The sequence below is a fragment of the Mauremys mutica genome, chromosome 4 (genome assembly GCF_020497125.1).
Source record: "Mauremys mutica isolate MM-2020 ecotype Southern chromosome 4, ASM2049712v1, whole genome shotgun sequence".
Classification (NCBI taxonomy): domain Eukaryota; kingdom Metazoa; phylum Chordata; order Testudines; family Geoemydidae; genus Mauremys; species Mauremys mutica.
In genome coordinates, this window is record NC_059075.1 from 128,201,003 (window position 1) to 128,216,742 (window position 15,740).

Sequence of the window (15,740 nt, forward strand, 5' to 3'; positions counted from 1 at the left end):
TTATTAATCCTTCCTCAGTGGGGCGGGGGGGGGGGGGGCAGAGGGGAGATGGGCTACATCAGGATTTCTCAACCCATGGGTCGGTACCCAAAATTGGGTCATCAGAGTGTTTCAAGTGGTCACGTGACAGCTCCTGTCCCACAGGGCTGGCTGGGCTTGCCTCCCTGCTCCAGGCACTGCAACCTCTGGGGTCCCAGCGCCACTCAGATTTGGCCCATCTATCATGACAACAGGAGTCTAGGTAGGCCAAATTTGAGTAAGTGGCACTGTAACCCCATGAGCCAGGTCACGACTCCACTCACACAAATGGCTCCTGCAGTCAGCCCCACAGCACAGGAGCTGCAGGAGCCAGCACTGTGGGATGAGTGCCGTGCAGGATCCGACCAAAACCACCCTAAGGCCTCCATCCCCAGACTATTTACTGGGTTATAATGGACCATAAACATTTACAAATGGGTCCTGAGCCCAAAAAGATTGAGAACCACTGGGCTAGATAACCTCTTGAGGTTCCTTCCAGACCTACATTTCTATGATTCTATAACAAAAAACTGACCAAACCATCTTATAAGCCAGCTCATACACAACGCAGGTTCAAAATAATCAACCATGCTGGGTAACCAGTTACAAGACCATCAGGACTGTTGGGACCAAAACACATTATAACATGTTGTGGCTGCAATACAGTACAAATGTATGTGGTTAAAACCGTCCTGAGCAATCTCCATGAATATTCCCAGTCAAACACGAAAACATCCTCACCCACTAGCTGGGACAAGAAAGAGAACCAGGAAAATTTCCCTCAATCTGCCAAAAAATAGTTACTGGCAATGGGGAACAGATTTTGGCAAGCGGGAATTAAAGTGGGGTCCAACCTTGCCTGCAGCAAGATAGATGAATAGTAACCAGGAATTTCCTAATATGGGAGCGGTCTCACCTGTCAGAAATTATAGCCTCCCTGCACTCCATGTCAGTGGTTACTTCAAAGCAGGGACAATCTGCCCCTGTGTGTGTGGAGGGGGGAGGTGGTACGGTGTCACTCAGCCCACACCAGGATAACGATAACTATGTATCCCTCTGCCACCACCCAGCTGTGGGGAAGAACCAAGCATTCCCTCATGCGCCCCCCCACCCCCACCCCCGAGTCAGGGTCAACTCCCCCATCCCCCCATGAGAGCTAACTGTCTGCCATCTCCCCATGATTACCCCACATTGTTTTCTCCCCAGGAATTGAAATTAGAGGCAGTATTTGAATTTACAGGGGGGGTGAGAGCCAAGGGGCGAGACCATGAGGACGAAGGTGGGCTGTATGGCACCATAGTAAAAACTGAAAAATGTTCCACAAGCATTTTATTAGATTTAACTCATTTTAAAAATCATCACACAAATGAAGTTGGCTATTTAAGCCTTCTGTGAAGCACTATGGCTACATCCTTCTTGGTTTCTTGTAATTTTGCCCAGCTTTGTTAATGAACTTCTCTAATGCAGTGTGTTCATCTTTGGTGGCTTCTCATGTGTCCGGTACTTCCAGTCCTTCAATTGATATGCTCATTAGTTCATTCACATGATCAGGCAGAAGGCGACTTTTTTCAGAACACAAAATCCTGTTCAATGATGAAAAAGAACGCCCAACTGTAGCTGTTGTGACTGGGAGTAGCAAGAGATGAATTCCTACTTCTTTCATCCCAGGAAATATAGCACAAAGATCAGGTTGAGCCACTAACAATGATAAAAAAGAAGCTGCAGTCAAATCTTCATTCATTCGTTGTATGACATTCCACTGTGCGTTCAAATTCTCTATTCTGTCCTGACCACATGGCAGCCCCATTGCTGGCAGTGCCTCACTCCACTCAATTGCCGGTGTTTTACAAGACAGACATCTGTAAAAGCTACACAGAGGTTGAGTAGAATCCAGAAGTCGCTGTTGTAGATTTGTAAGAATCAAGTCAATGTACTTTTTCAACTGGCTTAAACACTTCTTGTCCTCTTCACTTAAGGAAGAGTCATTAGTCCTTCATTAGTTAACTTCTGGATTGAAGTCTTTGCTTCTTCCAGTACGTTTTCAATAGATATTTCTCTGATAGAAGCTACAGTTGGATCAATTGCTGGACAAAGATCTACTACTGTTGTAGCAGATGCCTAGATGGCATTGTTTAATGACCCAAGTGCTTTCAACAGTAGACTTACAAGAGAGAGAATAGTGATTGTTTTCTCTGAACATAGTAGCAAAAGTAGTGCACTAGTAGATCACTACTTAGATCGGTCCACTCTTGGTAGATACTTTCCAAAGCCAGTAATAAGGGTTGCAGTAATTTTAAGACAACAGCCAAGGATCGCTCATGAAAAACCCAATGGGTTTTCTCTTGGACTAATTTGAACTTCAGTCCCACAGCATCTTCTATTTCTTCCAATACATTCAGTCTTTTTGGACTCTTGCTGAAAAAGAGCACAATGAAGACATTACAATTATGGCTTTTTTAATGTCTTTTGAAGATTCTGCAGCTCGTACTAGTGCTAGCTGGAGTAGATGGCCTTTGCAGTGTGCATAGGAGAGATTAGGGTTACACTTTTCTCTGAGCAAAGCTTGTACTCCACCATGTCTTCCAATGAAGTTTGCTGCTCCATCAAATGCACAAGCACAATTGGGGTCCAATTTACAAACATTTAACTCTTCTAAGATGTGGGTTGTCACAGACAGGGCCGCCCAGAGGGGGGGGGCAAAGGGGGCAATTTGCCCCGGGCTCCGCAGGGGCCCCCAAGAGAACAGCGGAGGCTCCCGCCTCCGCCCCTCTCCTGGAGCCTCAGCGCTTGATTTCTCTGGCGGAGCCCCTGAGCCCCGCCCTGCTCAGAGCCACGTGGTGAGGGGGTGGGGCTGGGAGCTCCGCCCCCTCTGCTCGGCGTGGAGCTCCCAGCCCCGCCCCCTCACCACGCGGCTCTGAGCGGGACGGAGCTCAGGCCCCGCCAGCCACAAGCTGCGGCTGTTCCGGCGAGGCGCTGAGACTCCGGGCGAGGAGGGAGCCGGGGGTAAGAGGCTGGGGCCGGGGGGAAGCGGGACCCGCCGCCGAAGCGCAGCCTGGTCTTCGGCGGCGAGGGACCCCTTCCGTTCCGGGACCCGCCACCGAAGTGCCCCGAAGACCCGCGGCGGGGACCCCCCCCCCGCCGCACTTTGGCGGCGGGTCCCGCTTCGGCGGTAATTCGGTGGTGGGGAGCTCCCGCCGCGGGTCTTCGGGGCACTTCGGCGGCGGGTCCCGGAACGGAAGGGCCCCCCCGCCGCCGAAGACCCCGGGCCCCCGGAATCCTCTGGGCGGCCCTGGTCACAGATGCAGCCGATGTCTCTTCTATAACCCGAACATCTAGAAATGCATCTACTGGCCTACCACTGACATCAAGATAACGTACACAATGACTTAATACTTGACACACACTTGCATCAGTGCATTCATGAGCCATGTATGCAAATTTTTTGAATGTGGTAAGAGAATTCTTCACTTTTTCAACTGCTGAGTCTTTCACTGTTGCACCGCATGCTTCTAACCACTTGAGTTTCTTGCAGAAAGATAGAGAGCATTTGCCGGTCTTGTTCAGAATTAGTATCTAGCTTCAGGGTTAACAAGTGACAATGCACTTAACAATGACCTCCAGTTTGTAGTGTGTGGTATCTCTTACTTAAATAGAAAGTATGATGCGACCGCCATGTTTGTTCCCACAAACTGTGTTGTGTATTCAGCATTCTTAACGGCCTCATTAAATACTTCTAGACTTGGTTTTGACAGTAACTGGCTTATAAGGCTTTCTGCATGTTGATGCACTACAGAGGCTTGGTGTTTTGCAGCCTTTTCATGTAGTTTATCAGCATTGGCTTTGCTGATAAGTCTGGCAAACTAAGCTCCTCCAGTATTACCAGTTGTAGCAAGTGGGAAGCTTTCCTTCTTCATTAGCTTTTTTGCAAGAGGTGCACCATCTTTTGTAACTTCAATAAATGGAAAAAGCTTGACCAACAAACACTGGGAACTGCCTTCAGGTTGTGGAGACACTGTTTCTTCAGTAGGTAGTTGTATCTACATCCGAACAGTCAGAAGCACAAACACATCACTTGAACCTTCAGATGACATGTTGATATATTCCTGATTCTTGGTGTGTTCTTCATTGTGGCTGGTTTTTGAGACCTTTGATGGAAAAATTGAATTGTTTTTTGCCTTTTCATTTTCACTTTGACCTGCAACATATAAAACATATAATAAGAATGTGACATTACCCAGGATACAATCTGGACTGTTGAACAGCTGTTGCCCCTTAATTTTTGAACCTGGGGTGTCTTTTACACTGCTTCACTGTGAGAACAACCACTCCTGGACTGTTCACACACAGCCTCCAGCATGTAACTTGCTCCCAGCTACACGGTATGAGTGCTATAGTCAGTCATTCATGAATTACACTGCAGAACACCAGCAAACTCTCCAGTCCCAGACTTTCCCCCGGAAATATGTATCTTGTACTGTCCAGCACTCTACTGGACAATGCAAGCTCTCATAAAATCCATCATTACATAAACAGAAATTGATATGCACAAACCCTGTTATCTCAGGTGGAGAGTCCCAAACACTTTAATCCAAACACACTGGTTTAGATAAATCAATAAAACAAGTTTATTAACCACAGAAAGATTGTAAGTGATTACAAGTAATGAGGCATAAAAGTCAAAATTGGTTACAAAAATATAAAAGGCAAAATGCAACTAATAACTTACTTAGCAGGCTAAGTGAATTCAAAGTACAATGTCTTTCTCACAACATGCTTTTGCAGTCTCGCTGGCTAGAATCCTTTCAGCCAAGCTCCCTCCCCAGTTCAGTGTTCCTTCAGGTGTTTCTGATGCTGTGAGCAAAGAGAAAGGAGTGTTTTGGGGCTTCTCTCCTCATTTCTTATAGTTCTCTTCTCCCTTTGAAGATCATCTCCATCTAGGGTTCAGGTGATAGGAGACTGGAGGCCAGAAACTTCCAGCTGTTTTGCTGTCAATATGTAAAGTTCTCACTCACACCTTTCTTCCTGCCAAAGAATGGCCAATTAACCAGGTGATAGTCCGTTTGATTTTGTTGACACCTGGATGAAGTGTTGGCTAGTCTTTTGTCTCTGGGGAACCGGTTTGAAGCTGGTTCCCCAGACTTGGAACATGCCTTATAAAGTAGAATTCTATAACTTCACATACAATGTTGCTACACATTTTACCAGGACAATAAAGTTTGACAGATGATGAGTTTTGAAATGATACCTCACAAGGCATACTTTGTGCAAAATTTATCCTAGCCTTGTAAAAAGAGTGAACATAAGAGTACAGACTGTCATAATTAATAAATTAAATGTTTTGTTAGGATAATGAAAATTTAACAGAGGGCAATGCAAATTACACCAAACACATAACAGTTTTAGATTTCTAAAGCAAAATATATATCAATTTTTTTAATGTATTTAATTTAAATTTACTTTTGAAAAATTATTAAAGTGTTTTAGTTCAGAAACTCCCCAAGATAATGACCTCTCTAGATAGCGACAATGCAAGATAACGACCTTGGCAAATAAGGCATTTTAAAAAAACCTTGACTAATAGGAAACATATTTCTATAAGTTTCCCAGTCACAAATCTAGCATTCTAGAGCAAAGTCACTAAACACACTAATCTAGTCATCCCAAGAACAAGAAATTATATTAATTCCTTCTATATATATGCATAAACTTTCATGAAGTTTCAATAAAAGAGTTAAGCTTACTGTGGCTGCCCAGTTACTGTAAGCAAGTTTCATATATTTTTGTCGGCAAAGCAATTTGGCGCTAACTCTTGGTCTCACATTTTAAACATCATAAAACACCAATAAACATCAGTATTTGCATTTATGATGATTTACTGTTGTTTATAAATCGTAATTTAAAATTATTAGATCAGCCAACCTGTCTGAAATGAATGAGCCAGCACTGTCATAACAAACAGCTGCGGGAGACAGCTAGTCTTTGTTCATAGTTTCAAACCTATTATGCATTTTCAGGAACAAGTATTTTACCATACATATGCTTTTAAAGTGTGTGTTAATGTTTCAACTTCAATTCAAATTTCCAAACAACAAGATGATTTTTTTTTCAAACTAGAAAATTTAAAAAACTAGATCTAGCTGGAAAACGACTAGCTGGAGGAAAGTGGGGAAATCCCTGTTCGGGGACATTCCCCATAGGGAGTAACTGTTCCCATCCCCCCACTATAACCAACCTGCCCCAAGAATCAGGGTCACTTCCCATGGGGACTAACTTCCCCCCACCCCTACATGATCAGCCCACCCCCAGAGTCAGGGTCACCCCCTCCGGGGGGGGACACCTGCCTGTCTGTGACCACCCCACTCACAGGGTCAGGATCACTCCCCCATGGAGGCCACCTGCCCCCAATCCAGCCCCTCCCCCCCAGAGTCAGGGTCACCCCCCCCATGAGGGCTAACTGCCCCCCATTCCCCCAGAGTCAGGGTCACCCCCCCAGGAGGGCTAACTGCCCCCCATTCCCCCAGAGTCAGGGTCACCCCCCCCAGGAGGGCTAACTGCCCCCCATTTTCCCAGAGTCAGGGTCACCCCCCCATGAGGGCTAACTGCCCCCTATTTCCCCAAAGTCAGGGTCACCCCCTCCCCCCCCAGGAGGGGTAACTGCCCCCCATTCCCGCAGAGTCAGGGTCACACACCCCCGGAGGGCTAACTGCCCCCTATGTCCACCCCACTCCCAGGGTCAGAGTCATTCCCCATTGGGACTAACTGCCCCGCGGATCAGGGTCACCTCCCACGGGGCCACCTACCCCCACCCCGGCTCCAGGGCCCTGGTCACCCCCCACGGGAGCTACCTGCCCCCCTCCGCCATGACCACCCCGCCTGCCATGCTGAGGCGGCCCCGGGCTCCCCGCGTGGGTGACCGAGCGCCCCACCCCCACTCACCCGCACAGCCTCGGCCTCGGGACGCCGCCGCAGCCAACCGAACACGGTGGGTGCGAGGGGCAACGCGGGACTGGACTGGCGGCCCCGCCTCCCCACACCCAGGGGCGGGACTTCCCGGGGCGCCTAGCAACCAGCAGGGCCCACTCTGAGTCGCTCTGCAGAGGTGCCGATCTGCGGGGAGCGCGGAGCTGATTGGCCGGAGGGGACCCGAAGGCACCGCCCTGGGGCTTCAAACCTCGGGAGCGGGGAGGAGACGTGGTGTGGGATTGGAGAAGCTATCTTGGGGTCCCGCCCCCTCTCTTCGCGGACACCCTCCCCCCAGGGGGCGGGATGAGGGAGGTCAGTGGCCTCTCTGCTGCCCTGCACCTCCTAGGCAGGGCCCTGGGGGTGGATGGGGCTTGAGCCCAGTCCACACTGGGAGGGGGGTTCTGACCCCTGGGATGCATGGGATGGGCTGGGTTTGCACACTTTATTGAGGACACGTGTGCGTGTGTGCAGGTACACACACATCACTATATGGGGGGTTTGGATCCAGCTGCTGGAGTCAGGATTGCCTGAGAATGTCACCTCTTAGCAGTGCTCGCATATGTGTGCTGGCACACAGGCCTCGCTGGGGGAAGGGGAGGTTTTGCCCCAACTGCTGCAGTCATGGGATGGTGTGAGAATTTCACACATGCTTGCACGCACACACTCATGGAAGCAGGGAGGTCTCACCCCAGCTGCTAGGGTCAGGGGCTTGCCTGAGGATCTCCAGCCTGGTTTGCAGCCACTCAGGGTGGTGGAGAAACACCTGGTGCTGTTGTGAAGCAAGAGTTGTGTCACCCCAAAGGCTTGTAAATGAGAAGGCGGAGGGAAAGAGACCTGTAGTTTTATATATCTATTTAAATCTTTAGATTTGGGGGCCTGACTCGTGATTTTTTTGCATGCTCAGGGTTAGTCACACTGTACAGTAGCTGGCTGTGGTCAATGTGTAAGATCAGTTTGTGCCAGGACATGTTACAAGGGGTTGCAGACCCAGTAAAAATAAGGTTTTAAGTCAGTCTGAGTCGCTGAGGGGTGCACTTAAAGCATTGTCTTTCCAAAGCTGCTGCTCCTAGATTATGATAGATCCCCACAAACTTTATTCAGACCACTTTAAGAACTGGTTGAGGTGAATTCTTGCTTCCCCTCCCCTCCCCACAAAGGCCTTGGCTGCACAGGTACTTAGACTATAAACTCTGTGGGGAAGGGACTGACTTTTTGTTCTGTGTTTATACTGTGGGGTCCTGGTCCCTGATTGGGGCTCCTAGGCCCTACTGCAATACAAATAATAATGATATATCGCTCTCTCATAGCAGCATCTGGGCTACAGATTTATAACCTGTTGTAATCTGGTCATCCCATAAATACGTGGTGACTGAGTTATAACTGGAGGAAGATGGGGCTTTAGTCTCTCTTTACATGATGGCAATAGACCAAGTTCTGCTATCTGGCGCCCTTGCTTATCAGACACCAAAGAAATCCATTAAAGAAAAATACTTTCATATTATCCCCATCTCTGGATATTTGTAACTCTCAGCCTAGTAAATGCTTGTACCAGACTCCAGAGGCCTCAACCTGGGCTTTGTGGTTCCTTTGTAAACTGATTCCTTAAAAATTCAGATACAATTTCAATTAACGATTGAATTCCTGAACTGTCTCTGGACAAAGAGAGGCTGCAGCCAACAAAACAGCCCTAATACAGACAAACAAACATTTATTTATCCCATTGCCTTATTATTTAGACAGCACCATACATGAGCATGGTATTTTATAAAACATATAAACAAAGCTTCACGTATTCTGTGATTCTGCGATATCAGCTTCAGTCGTTGCCATGGAACCATGCTCCAGAAAATCAGCTTTTGTTTAAAAATTAAATTTCTAGCTCTTACATTTGGGAAAATAATCTCAAAACATGCCCTATGTGTAAGGGCTTGCCTACATTGGAGTTATGCCATAATAGCTATTCCCAAATAACTATTCCTAAATAGTTCCATGTGCAGACGCTCTTACTCTGCACTAAGAGTGTCTTGCTCTCAATTAGTTTAATGCAGTGGATTAAGATAATTTGGAATAAAACATGCTTATTCCAGAATAAGAGTGTCCACATGTGAGTTAATTGGGAATAGATAATCTTCTTTTAATTCATACCCTATTTTATTCCAGATTAATGTTCATGTGTAGACAAACCCTGGCCTACATAATGCCTATTTGAATTTGTAAAGAACCTCTAACAATGGCTCTAAAACAGAGGTGGGTAAACTAGCTAGCCCCCGGCCTCTCCCCTGCTGTCCCCCCTGCCACGCTGCCGTGCAGGGAGCACTCTAACCCACCACTCCTTCCAATGAGCCAGTCCTGCTGCTTTGAGTGGCATGGTAAAGGGGCAGGGAGCGGGAGGGATTGGATAAGGGGTAGGAGGTTCTGGGGGGCAGTCAGGGGACAGGGAGCAGGGGGCAGTTGGATAGGAGGTGGGGTCCCGGGAGGGGGTGGTCAGGGGACAAGGAGCAGGGGGAGGTTGGATCGGTGGGAGGCTGTGAGGGGGCAGCTAGGGGGCGGAAAGTGGGAGGGGTCGGATGGGGGCAGGGGCCAGGCTGTTTGGGGAGGCACAGCCTTTCCTACCCAGCCCTCCATACCGTTCCGTAACCCCGATGTGGCCCTTGGGCCAAAAAGTTTGCCCACCCCTGCTCTAAGAGATGTAAACTGCCCCAGCCATCTCACTCGGGGCCTGTGGACTCCTGGACTCTGCAGTTGCGGAATCTTGCATTTTTCCAAGATACCACAGAAATCCGCATTTTTCTGCTGAATTTATCATTTTCCTGCTGCTAGGTGCTGAGCTTCTGTTTTCTGTCTCCCTGCCCTGCTGGGACCTGCCCGCAGTTGTCTCTTGCTCTCCAACTTTCTCACAAGAGGGCGGTCATTGGATTACATGTTTTCAGTGAGGAGGAGCAGGAACAAGACAGGGAACAAGTGCTAGAGTTCAGCTAGGGAGTGTAGGGAGTCTAAAATGCAGGCTGGGCCGCTAGGCAGCCTAGAGACCAGAGCAGCAGCCAAGGCAAGGGGAGCCGAGAAGATTAATTGCTGATGCTGACTACAAGTTCCCCCCTTTCCTAGCTCACATGGGGTGAAGGAAGGAAATTCTAAGCCAAGTCACTTGGACAACATTGTAACTGCTGAATTCCATAGAGCAGTCTCAAATGAAGAACACAACAAAATCAATCTATCATTGAAACTAAACATTCAAGAATTGTAATTCAGAGACTATTTTCAGCTCGAGCTGCTGCTGTTGGATGACTGGGGATGGGATATTTCCTGGGTATACAATGAATTATTATAACAGCCGCCACCTTGTGTGATACCAAGGAATGAAATGGGGACCTCCAGAGCACAAAGCATGCATTATAACAGACTCAGGCCTGGTCTACACTAGGCGTTTAAATCGGTTTTAGGAGCCTAAAACCGATTTAACGCCACAACCGTCCACACTAGGAGGCACCTTATATCGATTTTAATGGCTCTTTAAATCGGTTTCTGTACTCCTGCCCGACGAGAGGAGTAGCGCTAATATCGGTATTAACATATCGGAATAGGGTTAGTGTGGCCGCAATCGACGGTATTGGCCTCCGGGAGCTATCCCACAGTGCACCACTGACCGCTCTGGACAGCATTCTCAACTCGGATGCACTGGCCAGGTAGACAGGAAAAGCCCCGCGAACTTTTGAAATTCATTTCCTGCTTCCCCAGCGTGGAGAGCTCATCATCACAGGTGACCACGCACAGCTCATCAGCACAGTTAACAATGCAGTCTCCTGAGAATCGAAAAAGAGCCCCAGCATGGACCGCTCGGGAGGTAATGGATCTGATCGCTATATGGGGAGAGGATTCAGTGCTAACAGAACTGCGTTCCAAAAGACGAAATGAAAAAGTATTTGAAAGAATTTCTAAGTCTATGACGGATAAAGGCCACAGCAGGGACTCCGTGCAGTGCAGAGTGAAAGTTAAGGAGCTCAGACAAGCCTACCAGAAAACCAAAGAAGCAAACGGAAGGTCCGGGGCAGGTCGAAAAACATGCCGCTTCTATGCTGAGCTGCATGCAATTTTAGGGGGCTGCGCCACAAGTACCCCACCCCTGACCGTGGATTCCGAGGTGGGGGTTGTAATCTCTGCCATGTCAGACGGGGAAGATGAAGATGAAGAAGAGGAGGAAGACCTCGCAGAGAGCACACAGCACTCCGTGACCCCCAGCAGCCAGGAGCTTTTTATCACCCTGACGGAATTACCCTGCTCCCAGCCCTCACAAGCAACTATTCCAGAGAATGACGCCATGGAAGGGAGCTCTGGTGAGTGTACCTTTGCAAATAGCAAACAGTGTTTTTTAAGCAAGCCTTTTTTAATGATTGATTTGCCCTGAGGACTTGGGACGCATTCGCAGACAGTATAGTTACTTAGAAAAGTTTGTTAACATGTCCGGGGATTGAGAGGAAATCCTCCAGGGACATCTCGATGAAGCGCTCCTGTAGGTACTCCAGAAGCCTTTGCAGAAGGTTTCTGGGCAAAGCATCCTTGTTCCGCCCACCATGGTAGGACACTTTACCATGCCATGCATGTAGCAAGTAATCAGGTATCATTGCGTGGCAAAGCATAGCGGCGTATGGTCCCGGTGACTGCTGGCATTCAAGAAGCATGCGCTCTTTATCTTGTTCTGTTATCCTCAGCAAAGTGATATCGTTCAGGATAACCTGGTTAGAAATCAGGAATTTAAGTAAGGGGGGGTGGCCATTTTTCTACTGGGTTCGTGGAATGCAGCAGCTTAAAAAAAACACTTTCCTGCACGTAGCGAAGCGGGGGGAGGGGAGGAGTGAAATGCCGATGATCTTTTCTGTTTGGTCACCGGCGAGGCGATCTTCCCCAAGCTACCGGACAAGCAGTGGGTGGGGGGGAGGGGGAAGGTTGTTGATTAGCAGGGAGCTAGCGTGGTATTAGCCATGCGTTGGGGGGGGAGGGGTAAATCACTGAGACAGTGGCTTACCATGGCCGCATGCAAGCTGAATCCTGATGCCTGGACCTGTGTCTGAGATCTGTAACCCAAGAGTTGCAAGCAGGCACTATTAAGATGAAAAATGCGACCTTGTAGGGAAATCACATGTGCTATGTAAGGTGAATAGTGCTTTTCACTGTGAAAGAGTATAACCATTGTTCTGTAAAATGTATCTTTCTAAATATTTATCTCCCTCATGCAGCTGCAAATATTTCAAGCGTCCCTCCTCCATCCCAAAGGCTAGCACAGATAAGGCGGAGGAAAAAGAAGACGCGAGATGAGATGTTCTCGGATATTATGGAAGTTACACGCAATGAAAGAGCTCATCTGAATGAGTGGAAGGACGTGGTTTCAAATTACAGGAAAGAGGCCAGTGAACGTGAGGACAGGAGGGATGAACGTGAGGACAGGAGGGACAACCGAGATGAGAGGTGGCGGCAGGAAGACCGGCAGGAAAATCAGCGGTGGCGGCAGGAAGATCAGCGGTGGCGGGATGCAACTCTGGGGCTGCTGCGTGATCAAACTGACATGCTCCGGCGTCTTGTGGAGCTTCAGGAACGGCAGCAGGATCACAGAGTGCCGCTGCAGCCCCTGTATAACCACCCTCCCCCCTCACCATGTTCCTTAGCCTCCTCACCCAGACGTGTAAGAACGCGTGGGGGGAGGCTCCGTGCACCCGCCCACTCCACCCCCGTGGACAGCCCAACCAGAAGGATGTCGTTACTCTGAATTTTATTTTTTTAATGGCCTTCTCCATCCCTCCTTTCCTCCTCCCAAAGCACACCCTTACTTCTCTCCCTCTTTTTATAATGAATCAATAAAGAATTCATGCTTTTTAAATGAGTGACTTTATTTGCATAAGTAAGCTGTACTCGAAGGGGGAGGGGGAGTTGCTTACAGGGACTGAGTCAATCAAGGGGGTTGGGTGTTCATCAACAAACACAGCAGTCACACTGTACCCTGGCCATTGATGAAGCTCGTTTTCAAAGCTTCTCTGATGCGCACCGCTTCCTGGTGTGCTCTTCTAATCTCCCTGGTGTCTGGCTGCGCGTAATCAGCGGCCAGGTGATTTGCCTCAGCCTCCCACCCCGCCATAAAGGTCTCCCCCTTACTCTCACAGAGATTGTGGAGAATACAGCAAGCAGCAATAACATAGGGGACATTGGTTTGGCTGAGGTCTGAGCGAGTCAGTAATGTGCGCCAGCGCGCCTTTAAACGGCCAAATGCACATTCCACCACCATTCTGCACTTGCTCAGCCTGTAATTGAACAGATCCTGACCACTGTCCAGGCTGCCTGTGTATGGCTTCATGAGCCATGGCATCAAGGGGTAGGCTGGGTCCCCCAGGATAACGACAGGCATTTCAACATCCCCAACTGTTATTTTCTGGTCTGGGAAGTAAGTCCCTTGTTGCAGCCGTTTAAACAGAGTAGTGCTTCTGAATACGCGAGCGTCATGAACCCTCCCTGGCCATCCCGCGTGGATGTTTGTGAAACGTCCCTTGTGATCCACCAGTGCTTGCAGCACCATTGAAAAGTACCCCTTCCGGTTTACGTACTGGGTGCCCTGGTGCTGCGGTGCCAAGATAGGGATATGGGTTCCATCTATCGCCCCCCCACAGTTAGGGAATCCCATTGCAGCAAAGCCATCCACTATGGCCTGCACGTTTCCCAGAGTCACAACCTTTCGTAGCAGCAGCTTAGTGATTGCTTTGGCTACTTGCATCACAGCAGCCCCCACAGTAGATTTTCCAACTCCAAATTGATTCCCGACTGACCGGTAGCTGTCTGGCGTTGCAAGCTTCCACAGGGCTATCGCCACTCGCTTCTCTACTGTGAGGGCTGCTCTCATCTTGGTATTATGGCGTTTCAGGGCAGGGGCAAGCAAGTCACAAAGTTCCATGAAAGTGCCCTTACGCATGCGAAAGTTTCGCAGCCACTGGGAATCGTCCCACACCTGCAACACAATGCGGTCCCACCAGTCAGTGCTTGTTTCCCGGGCCCAAAATCGGCGTTCAATGGATAGAATCTGCCCCATTACCATCAGGATCTCCAAAGCGCCGGGGCCCGCGGTTTGAGATAATTCTGTGTCCACGTCCTCATCACTGTCATCGCCGCGCTGCCGTATCCGCCTCTTACTCGCCTCGGTTCGAAGGTCCTGGTTCAGCATATACTGCACGAGAGTGCGCGAGGTGTTTAAAACATCCACGATTGCGGTATGGAGCTGAGCAGGGTCCATGCTTGCTGTGCTATGGCGTCTGCACGGTTCACCAAGCAAAAAAGGCGCGAAACGGTTGTCTGCCGCTGTCAGGGAGGGAGGGAGGGGTGAGGCTGTACCCAGAACCACCCGCGAAAATGATTTTTGCCCCATCAGGCACTGGGATCTCAACCCGGAAATGCCAAGGGGCGGGGGAGGCTGCGGGAACTATGGGATAGCTACGGGATAGCTACCCACAGTGCAACGCTCCAGAAATCGACGCTAGCCTCGGACCATGGACGCACACCACCGATTTAATGTGTTTAGTGTGGCCGCGCACACTCGATTTTATAAAATCTGTTTTACAAAACCGGTTTATGCAAATTCGGAATAGTCCCGTAGTGTAGACGTACCTTAAGATAGAGAACCAGGATAGCTACCTAAGCTCTATAATATATCCTCTGTGGCTTGGGCATAGATAAGGTCACATAATACATTGTTTAGTAGGTAAAATTAACATTGCTGCAGAATTAGGGAGTCCTTGCAATTGAATTTAGGGGGCCTAGCCACAGAATCTGGTCCTAGTGCACCCTGAAGTAGACAGGGCCCTGTACACACTTCCTTTGTATTCTGAAGCAATCCACATGCAATGGTGCCTGCTATCTGTGCTTTCTCTGGTGTAGGAAGGTGGGAATTCTATAGTTAATTCAGACAGATTCAAAAATTGTTTTCTTTACTGCATTAAACATGAAAAAAGAATATGAATATAGTATCCCATTGTTTATTTTGATATTACATATGAGTGTTTGTCTACACAGCAGGTGGGAGGTGTAATTCCCAGCTCAGGTAGATGTACACGCACTAGTTCTGTTCAACTAGCACCTAAAGATAGCTGTGTGGTTGCAGAGGTTTAGGCTAGCTGCCCATGTGCAATCTCACCTGCCACTCTATGTATGGACTCAGGCAGCTAGCCCAGGCTGCTGCAGCCCCACTGCTGTTTTTAGGTGCTAGTTCAAGCAGAGCTAGCGTGTGTACGTCCACCCAAGCTGGGAATTACACCTCCTTCCTGCTGGGTAGACATACTCCAATTGATTTGAAGGTGCCCCTGCTATTATATGTAAAACTAGCCAAACTCAGATACTTTCCCCAGTGATATATAAATAAATCCTGTTTAAATGACTGGTTAAAAATTACATAAGTGCAGCATTTATTCAACAAAGCCCAGAGCCCTTCAATAAGTGTGGTGCACTGTGGCCTTTATCTATGTTTCATACAGTGGTGTTGCTTTTTCCCTGAGGCAATATAGTGTCCAGGAAACAAGTGTGATGATGATAAACTGGGTTCCACTGTATGTAATTCAAGGATCAAAGCATTTGCAAAGGGATATCTATATACATATGTATGGAGGACCAATGTTTATCTGAAGGTGAATTATTTGCAAAAAAAAGTGTACTGTGCATTTCAAACTCACAGGACTCAAGCTGAAGTGAATCTGTTCTACTACCACATTCAAATTAAATTTAGGAGTAAATCT

General features: G+C 48.4%; 1 protein-coding gene across 5 annotated transcripts in view; it reads right to left on the reverse strand.

Annotated features, from left to right (window-relative positions):
• Positions 1 to 15,740, reverse strand: part of UBE2T (ubiquitin conjugating enzyme E2 T) — a 35,327-nt gene that overhangs the window by 12,403 nt on the left and 7,184 nt on the right. Inside the window, exons 1-2 of one of the 5 annotated variants that reach the window (XM_045014772.1) lie at positions 6,955 to 7,054; positions 4,745 to 4,869 (exon numbers count right to left, since the gene is read on the reverse strand). The exons of 1 other annotated variant lie outside the window; for it this stretch is intronic. Coding sequence is in view for 1 of the 4 variants with exons in the window: in XM_045014770.1 (XP_044870705.1) it covers positions 6,864 to 6,880 (17 nt within the window). In the remaining 3 variants the exon portion in view is untranslated. Of the gene's footprint in view, positions 1 to 4,744; positions 4,870 to 5,937; positions 5,984 to 6,863; positions 6,893 to 6,954; positions 7,100 to 15,740 lie in introns of those variants that run through there. 3 more of the 5 variants (XM_045014771.1, XM_045014770.1, XM_045014774.1) reach the window with 3 other exon arrangements.